General features: G+C 43.5%; 1 protein-coding gene across 4 annotated transcripts in view; it reads right to left on the bottom strand.

Moving 5' to 3' along the window:
* Nucleotides 1-14,374, bottom strand: part of LOC139367927 (LLGL scribble cell polarity complex component 2) — a 31,791-nt gene extending 17,417 nt beyond the window's left edge. Inside the window, exons 1-3 of one of the 4 annotated variants that reach the window (XR_011626901.1) lie at nt 14,091-14,336; nt 741-859; nt 102-199 (exon numbers count right to left, since the gene is read on the bottom strand). Coding sequence is in view for 2 of the 4 variants with exons in the window: in XM_071106320.1 (XP_070962421.1) it covers nt 102-199; nt 741-815 (173 nt within the window). In the remaining 2 variants the exon portion in view is untranslated. Of the gene's footprint in view, nt 1-101; nt 200-740; nt 860-14,090 lie in introns of all 4 variants that reach the window. The other 3 variants (XR_011626902.1, XM_071106320.1, XM_071106319.1) reach the window with 3 other exon arrangements.
* Nucleotides 14,375-14,451: the final 77 nt, after the last annotated feature.

Raw genomic sequence — 14,451 nt, 5'->3', positions numbered from 1 at the left:
TGAGACAAACTGGGTCAAAAATGTTGACGCTTAAATGTTGCACTCTTACACAGCCAGCCATCCATCCAGCACTATCCCTCTGAGTGTCTATTGAAGGATACAGTTTGATGGCGCCGGAGCGTGTGCCGATGGCCAGGAGCTGTAGGCTGGGACTGAAGACCAGAGCACTGGGCTGGTGGGGAAAACCATGCTCCACCGTCTATGGGGGAGGGGAAGAGAGAGAGGGGGCGAGAGGAGAGAGAGAAAAAAAAAGAGGGGGAGCAAGAAAGAGGAGAGAAAATTAGAGGGGGAGAGAGAGGAAAGCGAGGAGAGAGAAATCTATTGGGTGAAATACCATCACAGCAGAAAGATGTGACCTGTTGCCAGAGAAGAGCAACCACCATTTTATATACAAGCCATATTTATGTTTATTTATTTCCCCTTTTGCACTTCAACTATTTGCACATCGTTACAAGTGTATATATACACATAATACGACAATAGAAATGTCTATTCCTTTTACATTTTTTTTGTGGGTGTAATCTTTACTGGTTATGTAGGATTGTTTATTTCACTTGTGTTTATGATCTATTTCACTTGCTTTGGCAACGTAAACACATGTTTCTCATGTAAATAACGCCCTTTGAATCGAGAGAAGTTATAGAAACTGGCAGGACAAATCAACTGACAATTGTCTGGAATTGGGACCATAATCTTATTGTAGAGATTGGAGATCAGATTGACTCTGTTCCAGCTCTTACCTTGTTGAACCCATAGAGCTCCTGTTTGATCCGATCTCTGTGGGACTCCTGTCCATGTCTCCTAAACCTCTTCATTCTCACTGGAATCTGAGGAGCACACAGGCCCAACCACTACACCTCTACAGAGGGAGAGAGGGAAGGGACAGAGATTGAGGAGGTATACAGGGAAGTATAATAGCCTAGCAGAAGAGTCTCCACTCCCTATCTGAGGAACGTGGACGAGAGATAGAGAACATAAAACTTCCTGGAGGGGAAAAAAAAAGTAATTAAGGAAACAGAAACGAGGAAGTGAAGACTAACAACTAGGACAGAAAACTAAACAGGGGCTCCTGGAAAAACATGGCTCAGGTGGTGTGTGTCGGCCACTGACAGAGACGAGAGAAAGGGATTCCACAGGCGGAGCATGGCCTACTCTCCTGATGTCTCTGTGGGTCTCACACACACACACACACACTGCCTGAGGGGGAAGGGCTAGACACAGACAAGAGCTAGGGGTCAGGGAGAGACCATTGTTCTCCAACACACCTGTCACTCAGACAAGAGGTTTCATCAGATAGAAAGAGGAAAGAGAAAGAGTGTCATTCTTTTCTTTATGAATAACATTTGCAGAACGTTTAGGGCGTAACGAACCATGACCCGATCACAACCCTTTGAAAGCAAAACTCCTGTAGACAGTTTAAAACCGCTGGATCTCATTGTACCGGGAAGAGGAAGGAAGAGTATTGACAGCTTTCTCTTAATCTCTACACATACCACTACATTTCCTAAGCCACATCGCGTGAGGGAGAGAGGCTATACTCACAGGCTGGTTAGATCATACCTCAGAGGTCTAATGTCTTCGTCTAGTGGTCTGACTGAACTCAACCAAGTGGACTAAGGCTCAGAGAGTAGTGGTCTGACTGAACTCAACCCAGTGGTCTAAGGCTCAGAGAGTAGTGGTCTGACTGAACTCAACCCAGTGGTCTAAGGCTCAGAGAGTAGTGGTCTGACTGAACTCAACCCAGTGGACTAAGGCTCAGAGAGTAGTGGTCTGACTGAACTCAACCCAGTGGTCTAAGGCTCAGAGAGTAGTAGTCTGACTGAACTCAACCCAGTGGTCTAAGGCTCAGAGAGTAGTGGTCTGACTGAACTCAACCCAGTGGACTAAGGCTCAGAGAGTAGTAGTCTGACTGAACTCCACCTCAAAGCTGTCTCCCTGGGTGACAACAAGAATGTCCCCCTCAAAAACCCTACACAAAACAGGCTAGTGTTTCAGGTCTGTGTGATGATTAAGTTTTTTAAATTTAAATAAATGGGAAAACTAGATTCATAAAAATGACAAATGATAATGTTGTAGGCCGGGATGAAAGTAATTTTTCCGTCTTGGCCGACTCAGTCGTCTCGTTGAGTCGAGACAGACATACTTTTGTTATTATTAACACCCTGATATCAGCTGCAGAACGCTGTTAGTCATTAGGCGTGTGAGGGATTATGGGATAGTGGAGGCCTGACTCACTCCCTCACTAAGTAAACTTCCTCATTTGGATCCTGCAGACGCAGTGGGATGAAGAAGTGGTGCATTTAAGGATTTGGGGAGGGTAGAGGCTAAACTGAGCCGAGATCTGCATCAAAGAAATAGGCTCGGCTACATTGATTTATTTGAATAGAAGAGAGGCGATGCTTTAACACAGTCGCTCTTTAACATGGAGTGATTATGATTCTAGTTCTACCAGCTATTCTGTTCCTCTGTGTTCTCCAGTAGAGCAGCAGGGAAGGAGGATCTCCTAACGTAGGTTGGGTGGAAAAAGCAGGACCTTGGTTTCAGCATATGACGACCACCTTGGTCAGTCGACCCCCTATAGCGGTGCTTAGGCTGATGCCAACAGACTCAAGGGAGGACATACCCTACATCACCAGAAGAAGACACTCGCCGACTACATGGTGAATAACTTTAGGCTTTCAACCAGTGTGACAGCAAGGCCTACCCAGTAATTAAACAATAGGCTCCCGTTGGAGCAGAGCAGTCGGTGCCGTTTGAGATGGAGGACCATTCTTATTTTTATGACCATGGCAGCATATTACAGCATTCATTTAACGTTAATAGGTTCAGCCTACTACATGATACTAGATTTTCCCTATACCCATGATGAGGTTGCTACAACCTAGCCTATGAATGAGTTAGCCTAAGTTCACAATCTAGGAGCACACAGGTCGAGTCAACTACTCAGCACATTTATGCAGTGCTAGCTAGCTGTAGCTTATGCTATCAGTACTAGATTCATTCTCTGATCCTTTGATTGGGTGAACACGTCAGTTCATGTTGAAAGAGCTCTGATAGGTTGGAGGACGTCTTTCGAAAGTTGTCATAATTACTGTATAAGTCTAGGGAAGGGGGGTGTATTGAAGTCAATGTACCCAGAGGACAGAAGCTAGCTGTCCTCTGGCCACACCATGGGGATACCCTATAGAGTGCTGTTGAGGCTACTGTCGACCACTGCAAAACAGTGTGTTGAGTATAGTTTTGTCTAAAAGGAATTGCTTTCAAACATTTCCCCATTTTTATGAAATTCACTGAGGAGGAGTCCTCCCCTTCCTCCTCTGATGAGCGTCCATTGGAACAGAGTAGTGTTCAGAACGGTCAATTCTGCCTCTTTCTCTCGCAGCTTTTCTTTCAGAGTACAGTAGGGTGGGAAAATGTGGCAAACTGAAAATGAGTGACTTATTCAAGGCTACAGTATAGATACAGAAATCCACACGTGACATATCCCAACAGACCTAGCCTACATTTCCACTCATATCACTGTAGACAGTACTCTGGCAGTTAGGGGGAAGTATCTGATCGTTACAAGGTCAGGGCCAGAAACTAAGTAGGAAACATCCCCATTGTCAGTGAGTGGACAACAGAGCCATTCTATTAGACTAACAGTGAAATCAGGTGTGGATTTTCCCAGGAATTCCTGATGGACAGTGCAAATGGAATTCGGTTAAGAAATAGGTATACAGACAGGCGTGTCACATCGTCACACACAGCAACCCTCTGCCAGGGTTGCTAAGCATTTAGTCACTATTTGATTGGTGTCATCAGAAATGACATCATCAGCGTTGTAGAAGAGCAAGGCAGGGTTCTCCAGAGGGGGGAGCTTGGTGTTGTAGAAGAGCAAGGCAGGATAATACGACAGGGTTCTCCAGAGGGCATGTAAACAAGTGACCAGTGTTCAATAATTATGTGCATAGGGCAAAGTGTTGTAGCTGGCCTCTGCCCAGTACCCTGCCCTGAACCTTGGTGTTGTAGCTGGCCTCTGCCCAGTACCCTGCCCTGAACCTTGGTGTTGTAGCTGGCCACTGCCCAGTACCCTGCCCTGAACCTTGGTGTTGTAGCTGGCCACAGACCAGTACCCTGCCCTGAACCTTGGTGTTGTAGCTGGCCACAGACCAGTACCCTGCCCTGAACCTTGGTGTTGTAGCTGGCCTCTGCCCAGTACCCTGCCCTGAACCTTGGTGTTGTAGCTGGCCTCTGCCCAGTACCCTGCCCTGAACCTTGGTGTTGTAGCTGGCCTCTGCCCAGTACCCTGCCCTGAACCTTGGTGTTCTAGCCAGCTACCAGCTGGTACTCTGCCCTGCACCTTAGAGACTACTTTGCCCTATGAACATAGTTATTGAACACTGGTCACTTGTTTACATACCATTTCACCCAATGTACTTGTATATACTGTATTCTAGTCCTGGCTCATCCTATGTAAACTTATTTTTATATTGTGTGGTTACCGTTTATTTACTGTACTGTTGGAGCTTGAAACTATTACTGTGTTGCACCGACAACAACATTTGCAAATGTGTACGTGACCAATAAACTTCCATAATAAATTCACACCAATGTCAATAAAGCTTCAGTCTTGAACATCCTTGACCAACAATGAGAGCGGTGTTTTAAAGAGTGACTGTCCCTAACAAGCAACGATTTGAAAACAGCCTGGGGGCATCGATATGAGTCAGAAAATATTATTTGAGTCACAATTTACTACAAAGTGTCAATAGTATAATTGGTCAGTCTCGCCCCCCCCCCCCCCAACAAAAATGGGAGATTTAAGAGATCAGAAAAAAATATTAATTGTGTCACGGAATGAAGGGTACCGCAACAGTTTTCCTTGGGTTGCGTATTTCAAACCTGCACCACAGCTGGCAGCACGGAAATCACCAGAAATTCAGAGTGCAGCTGCACGCGACCTGATCGTAATACCCATGGTCAATTTGGTTTGACATTCAATATCTCTATGGGGCCCATTAGGGACCATCAGTAAATTACACAATGTACTTGAGACAATTTTGGGAATTTCTTTTAAAATACCTAAACGGACCGTAAATGAACTCACTACAAACCATCACCCTCATGAACTTAAGGAAATCCCAAATATCATGAATATATTGGAACTAGTGGATATATGGAGGCTTAAATAGCCTGACCTAGTTGAATATACAGTCGTGGCCAAAACTATTGGCACTTTTTCCAAATAATGCACCATTTCTTCCAGAAGTCTATTGAAATTAAAACATATTTTGGTATCCACATATGCATGTCTTCGGTATGCAGTTGAACTAAAAAAGAAAATCAGAATAATTTACTAAAGCTTAGCTAATTCCACAAAGAAATCCTAAAATGGCCCAGACAATATTATTTGCACCTTCTAGAAGTAGTTTGAAAGAATTACATTTCAAGCAGGCGATTCTCATTTACTATGGAATTGAACTCACCTGTGGCAAGTTGCAGGTGTCTGCAATATAAAAATCACCCATTAAACCAGTTTGAAAAGGGAAAAGAACTCATTCTGTTTGAGTGTCCATGCTTGGTACAATCTCTACAAGTCCATCTCCAGAGACCTTGGTGTTCCTGTTTCCACTGTACATAATGTTATCAACATGTTTAAGGCCCATGCCACTGTAGCCAACCTCACTGGACGTGGCCTAAAGAGAAAACCTGATGGAAGACTGCAGTGAAGGATTGTTTGAATGGTGGAGAAAGCACCTCAGTCAACTGCCACGCAGATTCAAGCTGACCTTCAGACACAAGGTACAACAGTTTCAAATCGTACCATCGCCAACTTAATGAAATTGGGTTATATGGTAGAAGACCCAGGAGGATCCCACAGTCAAACATGGGGGTTCAGTGATGTTTTGGGGTTGCTTTACTGCCTCTGACACTGGGTTTGAATGTGTGCATGGCATCATGAATTCAGTAGAATACCAAGGCATTTTGGAGTGCAATGTCGGACCCAGTGTCAGAAAGCTGGGTCTCCGTCGAAGGTCATGGTCTTCCAGCAGGACAATGACCCCAAACACAAAAGCACCCAGGAATGGATCAAGACAAAACGCTGGACTGTTCAGCAATGAGTCCAGATCTAAATCCCATTGAAAACTTGTGGAGATCTGAAAACAGCAGTTGGGAGAAGGCACCCTTCGAATCTGGGAGAACTAGAGCAGAAGAGGAGCGGGCCAAAGTACCAGTACAGGGGTGCAGGAAGCTCATTGATGGTTATAGGAAGCACTTGATTGCAGTTATTTTGACCAAAGCCTGTGCTACCAAATATTAAGTCTAGGGTGTCAATGTAGTCAATGCTATGTTTATTTTCTGATTTAAATGGACATATTAAGTTCTGAATCAAAAAAATATGATGTAATATTAACAGCGAAATAAAGAATTGCGGAGACCAAAAACTTTGTTGAAATTACAACTTATTTTTAGGGAAAAGTGTGAGTTACTTGAAAAAAGTTATACATATTTTTGGCCATGACTGTACATGGCAAAGGCTCAATCAAGCTAGTCATCTTGACTACTTTCAGGTAATTCTCACTGACACCAAAAGATTAAAGTGTTGATAAGGGAGATTATCAGATATTGGAGGCACCTTAAACTTTAGTGTTGTGATTTTAAAAAAAGCAAAATGCAAGCGTTTGAAAATACAGTCACCCACCCTTCTGGACAACTTGTTAAGACTAGGATTTCTAGCCCCTTGATATTGTTGGGTCAGATTTTTTTAATGGCTAACATTTTGATGGCCCTAATAAGTAGAAATGCCGATTAGTGGGCAACCTTGTTTTTTTCTCCTTTTGACAGTTTAATACTTTCTGAGAAGTAGCCATTATTTACTAGTTTACACCTAGGGTTACTATACTTCAACCCATTGTATAAATTCTCCAATTGAACTATTCCAGGCATTAATATATAAATTCCAGACCTACTTGATCGAAAGCCTTTTCAAAGCCAGCTATGAATACCATGCGCTATGCATATAATAATAAAAAATAAAAAGGCATTATTGGATATTATTCATCCTTTTTCTCTTCCACCTGGACGATACATTGGAGATAATATAAGACAATAACTGGAAACAATAGAACAGTGAAATATCTGGGAAACCAGGCATGGTATTCATAGCTGGCTTTGAAAAGGCTTTCGATCAAGTAGGTCTGGAATTTATATATTAATGCCTGGAATAGTTCAATTGGAGAATTTATACAATGGGTTGAAGTATAGTAACCCTAGGTGTAAACTAGTAAATAATGGCTACTTCTCAGAAAGTATTAAACTGTCAAAAGGAGAAAAAAACAAGGTTGCCCACTAATCGGCATTTCTACTTATTAGGGCCATCAAAATGTTAGCCATTAAAAAAATCTGACCCAACAATAATATCAAGGGGCTAGAAATCCTAGTCTTAACAAGTTGTCCAGAAGGGTGGGTGACTGTATTTTCAAACGCTTGCCACGTGTGAACACACCGACATTAAACCACCCTCTAAAGACAACTCAGTTGGCTTCAGTCATGGCCGCTGTACTTCTTAATGACCAAGCCCCAAAACCGAGGCCAAATCAATCAAGTTCAGCCCCCCTTTAAGAAAGAGTAGGGGCTATATGCAGGTGATATGGCTGTATCTTATGACTCTTTGGGTTGGGCAGTATGCATATTTTCATATCGGAGCAGCATGTGTAGAGTCTTCAGTCACTAGGGCAACGGGCCTTATCTGCTTGGAGAAGATGGCAGACAGGCGGAGAACAGAGAGGAAAAACTCAAGATCAAGATAGGAGTGGCAGCTGCACAGACAAGTCATCCAAAGGGCTTTGAACTTCTCAAACACGGCAGAAAGCCAACAATATGATGCCCCGTCACCTTATTAATTCATCCGCTTACTTAGATAACGCAGATTTCTGCATTTTTCCACGCAGGAAACAAACGTAATAGAAATATCTTGCAGCGTTTTATAAACGCAGATCTAAAATGGTTCGTATGGTAATTTCTGCTCGGCATCTGACTCATTTTGTGCTTCAGTTTCACTTCACTCGGATGACAATTAACGAACAGGCAATCTAACAGCAGACAGTGCTGACTGATGTGTAGCTACTTTTCTCTTGGTGTAGCCAAGACCCAAGTTTAACTTGAAGCAAAACAATAGGAAATATGGTTCACTGCATTTCTTCTATGGTAAACATAATACGATGGGAATGCATCGTTTTTGAAAAACATTCTTTGCTTTTTCATTTACTTGTGTGGCTGCTAGCCAAATAGTGTCGCACTTCTGTTAACTGATGAATTATGCTGTTTTCTGTGAAGGGAAACTATAGTTGGACGTCCATGATCACGCTATTGAAGCAAAATAACAAATCTTCACTTTCAATTTAAATGCGACTCATTAATACACAGCTGGACTCACCTGCTCCTGCTTTCTCCCGTTGTGCCATTTACAAACACCTGACTGGCTCAACATCAAATAAAGCGACAGGTGAACTGAAGAACGCCATCTGCTTTCTCTCCTAACATATTGCGCAAGATGACTGCATTTACCTTTAAAGGTATTTACTTAAAGTAACAACAAATATTCAAATGTATTGAAAAACGTCAAATAAATTGATTCAATGGCACTGAATACCACGGTATACCGCCCAAGCCTAATGACTAAGACAAAATTAATATTAAAAATTCTTCTGAAATACTTGGTTACGGGGAAATCACACCCATTCTTGGTTAGTTCGCAACCCCTCAAAACGTGACATCATCAAATTCCCAGCATTCTATCAACTTGAACCATCAGACAGGTGAGAGAGATGTCAGAGGGAGAAAAAAAAAAAACACTCTAACGTGTCTGGACAGGGCACCAACACTGCCCGCAAACTAGGCTAAATAACATACTACTACTACTACCAGAGCCCCGTCTTGAAAACAACATAGCTGGCATTCTGCTTCAGACCAAGTTGACAGGAAATGAATGCCATCTTAAATATTCTACTTATATTCTTATGCAATCGCTATGTCAGGGCTTTAAATTTCAAATACACTACTAATAAGTTACTTCCATGGAACAGGCTCATGAGTCAAAACAAATAGTTGATCAACCCAGAAGAGGGAAATGATGACCGTTGTTATAAGTGTGGCTAGAAAACTCAAATGAGCCTAATTTGCTCTCTCTCACACACATACAACCTGTCTGACAAGTGCAGGAATCAACAATACAGTCGAGGTGAATTACCTGTGTTGGCAAGAAATCACCTCTCCCGTCCTCCTCCCAATCCCTTCCCTCGCTCACAGCATAAAGGAGGTGCTCTCCCTCAGTGTCAGTTACCCTCTCCTCTGATCCCTCTTCTCTAAGAAAGAGGGGGGCTTTTAGAGTCTCACTGACCCACATAAAAATGTAGTCACGCTTCCTGGTGAATTTGGAAATAGACTCTTAACCGTCGGCCTAAGAAGCCAGAAGAGCGGAACGTTTAGTCGGCCTGCACGAGCATTACATCCAAACATAAGAGAGAGAAACGGAAGGCTGTGTAAAGCTAGTACAGTCTGAACCATAGTCCCTCGTTGCAGGTCTATTCTTAGTGATGACTCGACTCCCACTCACTCACTTCACAGTCAGCATGAACTGATGTGGCCTGCATGTTCCAATAATGTAGAAACCCATTGCCTGGTTGAGGTAGTGTCTGCCTAAATCACTGATCTGACGAGGTTGAATAGGTGAAACCAACAACAACTCGACGAGAACCTTTAATTTCACGGGTAACTGGATCAAGGAACAATGCGTTCACTGGGACTCACAGTACCACAGCAGTGAGAGGCTGCTCTTCTCACCGTGTCAGTCTAAGGACAGAAACAAGATAATGTCTGGGTGTGGTCGGCAGGATGTCAGACAGCGCCGCTCAACCCCTCTTTCCGGTAATCACAATTCACAAATTGGCCATGTTGGGGTATGGTGACGCTGCTACTAGCTGTATAATTGCTCATAACCCACTGTGTGGAGTAGAGTGCACACAGACATTATCATCCCCTTGAGGGATATTTGATGGTGGTATAATGCGTCAAGAGAAGCGTTTAACAGACTGGGTAGCGTAGGGCCTACAGAGTCTTGACTATAGACAGAGGAATTACAGTCCTCCCAAACACCTACAAGGGAATACGCTACCTTGTCTAGTTGCTCATCTTTTACAGTTGGCCTACTTTGACGCTTTAGTTCGCTACCTAGAAATGGCAGCTAGAGGCTTTAGTAAAACAAGGGAGGTATGTTCACAGCGACTGTTTCCTCTCACGTCTCACTGGCTAACCACAGACAACTTCTCCTGCGAGCTAAACGGTTCCACATTGGCAAACAGGAGTCGGCCTAACTAGGACAGTCTACGGCATGTGGGCTTAACGAGCCACCGACAGGACACAGTTCAGTAAGGGAGTGTGCCTAGGCCACTCGACACAGGCTTAATGGGGTCATGTTTTAGCTTGTAAACCTATGAGGGCCTGTTGTTGCCCTTGTACAGTTGAGGAAACTTAGGTTGAAAGTGAAAGTTACAGGTGAGATGTGGAGAGTTTGTTTGGAGAATGAAAGTGGTCACTGGTTAGTCAGTTGATCATTGTTTTGTAAACTTCCTGTATCTGTCCATCATTGTATGCTTTCTTGTCATTCAACACTTGGCTAAGTAGTAAGCGCCCTTATCATGGTCTATAGAGCTACTCTAATGAAAACAAACAGCCATAGAGATTCCATCTCTACGTTTCCTTGGCTTTCCTTATCAAGACTGACCTACAATTTTGTGACAGGCGGTTGTTTTGATTGGAGAGTAAGCCTCGTTTCAGGTCGACGTTTATCATGTCCCAACAGCTGTGGTATGCTGGGAACAAAGGGGTGTTGTTTGGCTAGCACAGCTGCAGGTGGGAATGAAGGAGTGGGCAGTGCCAGTGGAGTGTCTGTCCTTTAGTAGTAGCCTGTCTGTCCTAGTCTTTTTTTCCCCATGCATAGAAACCTATAGAAGCCAAATTCTTTAGGTAGTGGGGGGCAATTGAGCAAGGTGAGGGGTGAGGTACACCATGTCGTAGTGGTAAGAATACACTGGCATGTCCAAAGGAACAGCAAGCTTGACTCATTGGGTAAATAGAAAATGAGTGCAAATTAATTACTGCATATTTCCATAGGTTTAATAGAACTGCAAACAGATGACAGGCAGTTGACAGACTGACTCACTGTCCCGTGAATACAATCTTATTCTCACTGTTACCAGAGCCAAGAATAAAGTGGCGGTCATGTTTGACCCAAAACAGTCCTGTGCTATGGACATTGGTCCTGAGGGCAAGATTGGATTAATTCATGACCAAAATTACAACAAACCGGTCAAACTGGTGTAACAAACTATTTACCCCAACTCCATGCCCCCCCTCCCAAAACAGACAATTACTCATTGATGGAAACCCTACTCTACCGTCGTCTCAAAACTCTCTCAACCTGCGAGCCGGAGAGACGCGCCTTGCTCCTTAGTCCCTTACCAACTCCTACTCTTTCCTTAAAATACATTTAAAAAACAAGATCAGCTTTAAAAATATATTTGTCAGTTTCTCCCCCATAGAGATACAAAATCAGTTATTAGCATAATTTCCTGTTACTTTTTAAACTAGATTCATATCATACATCGTAAGCTACATCACATTCACATATACAGTACCAGTCAAAAGTGGACACCACCTCATTCAAGGGGTTTTTATTTGTACTATTTTCTACATTGTAAAATAGTGAAGACATGAAAACTATGAAATAACACATTTGGAATCACAAAAAGTGTTAAATCATATATAAAATAGCCCTAACACAGCCTGGAAGTGTGTTGGTTGGTCATTGTCCTGTTGAAATACAGATGAGTCCCACTAAACACAAACCAGATGGGATGGCATGTGACTGTGGGAGCAATGCTGGTTAAATGTGCCTTTAAATTCTAAATAATTCACTGACAGTGTCACCAGCAAAGCACCATCACACCTCCTCCACGCTTCAGTGGGAACCACGCAGTCGGAGATCATCCGTTCACCTACTCGGCATCTCACAAAAAGACACGGCGGTTGAAACCCAAAATCTCAAATTTGGACTCATCAGACCAAAAGGACAGATTTCTACCGGTCTAATGTCAATTGCTTATATTTCTTGGCCCAAGCAAGTCTCTTCTTATTGGTGTCCTTTAGTAGTGGTTTCTTTGCAGCAATTCGACCATGAAGGCCTGTTTCACGGAGTCTCCTCTGAACAGTTGATGTTGAGATGTCTGTTACTTGAACTCGGTGAAGCATTTATTTGGGCTGCAATCTGAGGTGCAGTTAACTCTAATGAACTTGTCCTCTGCAACAGAGATAACGCTGTCTTCCTTTCCTGTGGTGGTCCTCATGAGAGCCAGTTTCATCATAGCGCTGGATGGTTTTTGCAACTGCATTAGAATAAACTTTCAAAATTAGGCCTGGATTACAGTCAGCGTAATTCATTCCAAAGGTGTTTGATGGGTTTGAGGTCAGGGCTCTGTGCAGGCGAATCAAGTTCTTCCACATCGATGATCCCTTTCTGTATGGACCTCACATTGTGCATGAGGGCACTGTCATGCGGAAACAGGAAATGGCCTTACCCAAACTGTTGCCACAAAGTTGGAAGCACAGAATCATCTAGAATGTCATTGCATGCTGTAGCGTTAAGATTTTCCTTCACTGGAGCTAAGGGGCCTAGCCCGAACCATGAACAACAGCCCCAAACCATTATTCCTCCTCCAAACTTTACAGTTGGCACTATGCAGTCGGGCAGGTAGGGTTCTCCTGGCTTCCGCAAAACCCAGAGTTGTCCGTTGGAATGGCAGATAGTGAAGTGCAATTCGTCACCGAAGAAGGCATTTCTACGGAGTCCAAATGGCAGTGAGCTTAACACCACTCTAAATTACATTTGGCATGGTGATCTTAGGCTTGTGTGTGGCTGCTCAGCCATGGAAACCCATTTCATGAAGCTCCTGCTGAACAGTTACTGTGCTGATTTTGCTTTTAGAGGCAGTTTGGAACTTGGTTGTGAGTGTTGCAACCGAGGACAGACAATATTTACACACCACAGCACTCGGTGGTCCCGTTCTGTGAGTTTGTGTGGCCTACCACTTCACTGCTGAGTCGTTCTTGCTCCAAGACATTTCCACTTCACAATAACAGTGCTTACAGTTGAAAGGGGCAGCTCTAGCAGGGCAGAACTTTTACAAACTGACTTGTTGGAAAGGTGGCATCCTATGGCAGTGTCACATTGAAAGTCCCAGCTCTTCAGTTAGGCCATGTTAGGATGTGTGCTTGATTGTATACACCTGTCAGCAACGGGTGTGGCTGAAAAAGACGAATCTACTACTTTGAAGGGGTGTCCACATACTTGTTAGTACGTGTATATATAGCTATATATTAAATCAAAAGTCAAGACCTTCCCATCAGCAAGTTGACTAAAAACGTGAATTGTTTGTGATGACCATGGAGTTTGTTATTTCAACTGGCCAATTAAACTCAAAGGCACGATTTCGTCCATCGTAAACTGTGGGGTTGAGTGTAGTCGGCTAAGAACTAGTTATTTCACCAACTTGTGCAGCAAATAAGTTAGCTGGCCAATTTTCTAGTTAGCTAAAAGCTGCTTGTTTCAGTCCCTTGTATAGAAAAGTAAAAATTATATTATTATCATCATATGCGTTTAAGGTTTATACAGACCCTTTCCCTCCTGGACGTTGAATGGAATGAATGGCTTGGCAGCGGATAACCAACAACACTGTCGAGCTAACCTAGTTAAAGTTAGTTAGCCAGCTAGTTAACCATTCATCACAAGATGATAGCTGGCAAATCAAGAGAAAGTTACCTAGTAGCTAGCTAGTTTAACCAGCTAGTTAGCATGTACCCGTGTTATCCCCGAGTCCCTTAGCAACAATAAATACGTTGACTTAAACTCAAAACAGTAGCTGGAAATTCATCTTGCCCAATCATAATTTGATAACATCTAGCTGTCTAGGTTGTTATTTGGCTAGCTAACTACAGGCTACAGCACCTGTAGAAGCGACACTCCTCTTTTGCTCGGGCCCTTTGAAACTCACCTTAGTCCGAACCGTGTCCACTACGCTTTCACCCGCTAATTCACACCGCTTGGTCGGCGTCCAGTTCTGCCACGTCTCAACTTCCCTAACCAATATAACATCGAATCAGAGTCCCCAAAGCACGTCGTCGGCTTGTCTTGAAATACGTTAAGTCGGATCCTGTGTTTGTTTGGTAGCTATTCCACTTTTATTTCCTTTGCCCAGCCAAGGCAGCCTCGATGTTTCCTGATGATGCCCCTGACCCACAGAGCGCAACTTGACTGGCTAGCCTCGTCTGAGTAACTCCTCCTTTCACCTCCCCTTCCGGGATACGAATCAGCAGGGGGGGGGGGGGGGGGGGGGGGGCATGAGCAAAGAAATG

The sequence above is a fragment of the Oncorhynchus clarkii genome, chromosome 16 (genome assembly GCF_045791955.1).
Source record: "Oncorhynchus clarkii lewisi isolate Uvic-CL-2024 chromosome 16, UVic_Ocla_1.0, whole genome shotgun sequence".
NCBI lineage: Eukaryota > Metazoa > Chordata > Actinopteri > Salmoniformes > Salmonidae > Oncorhynchus > Oncorhynchus clarkii.
The sequence above is the reverse complement of the archived record's forward strand: the minus strand, read 5'-3'. Positions and strand labels throughout refer to the sequence as shown.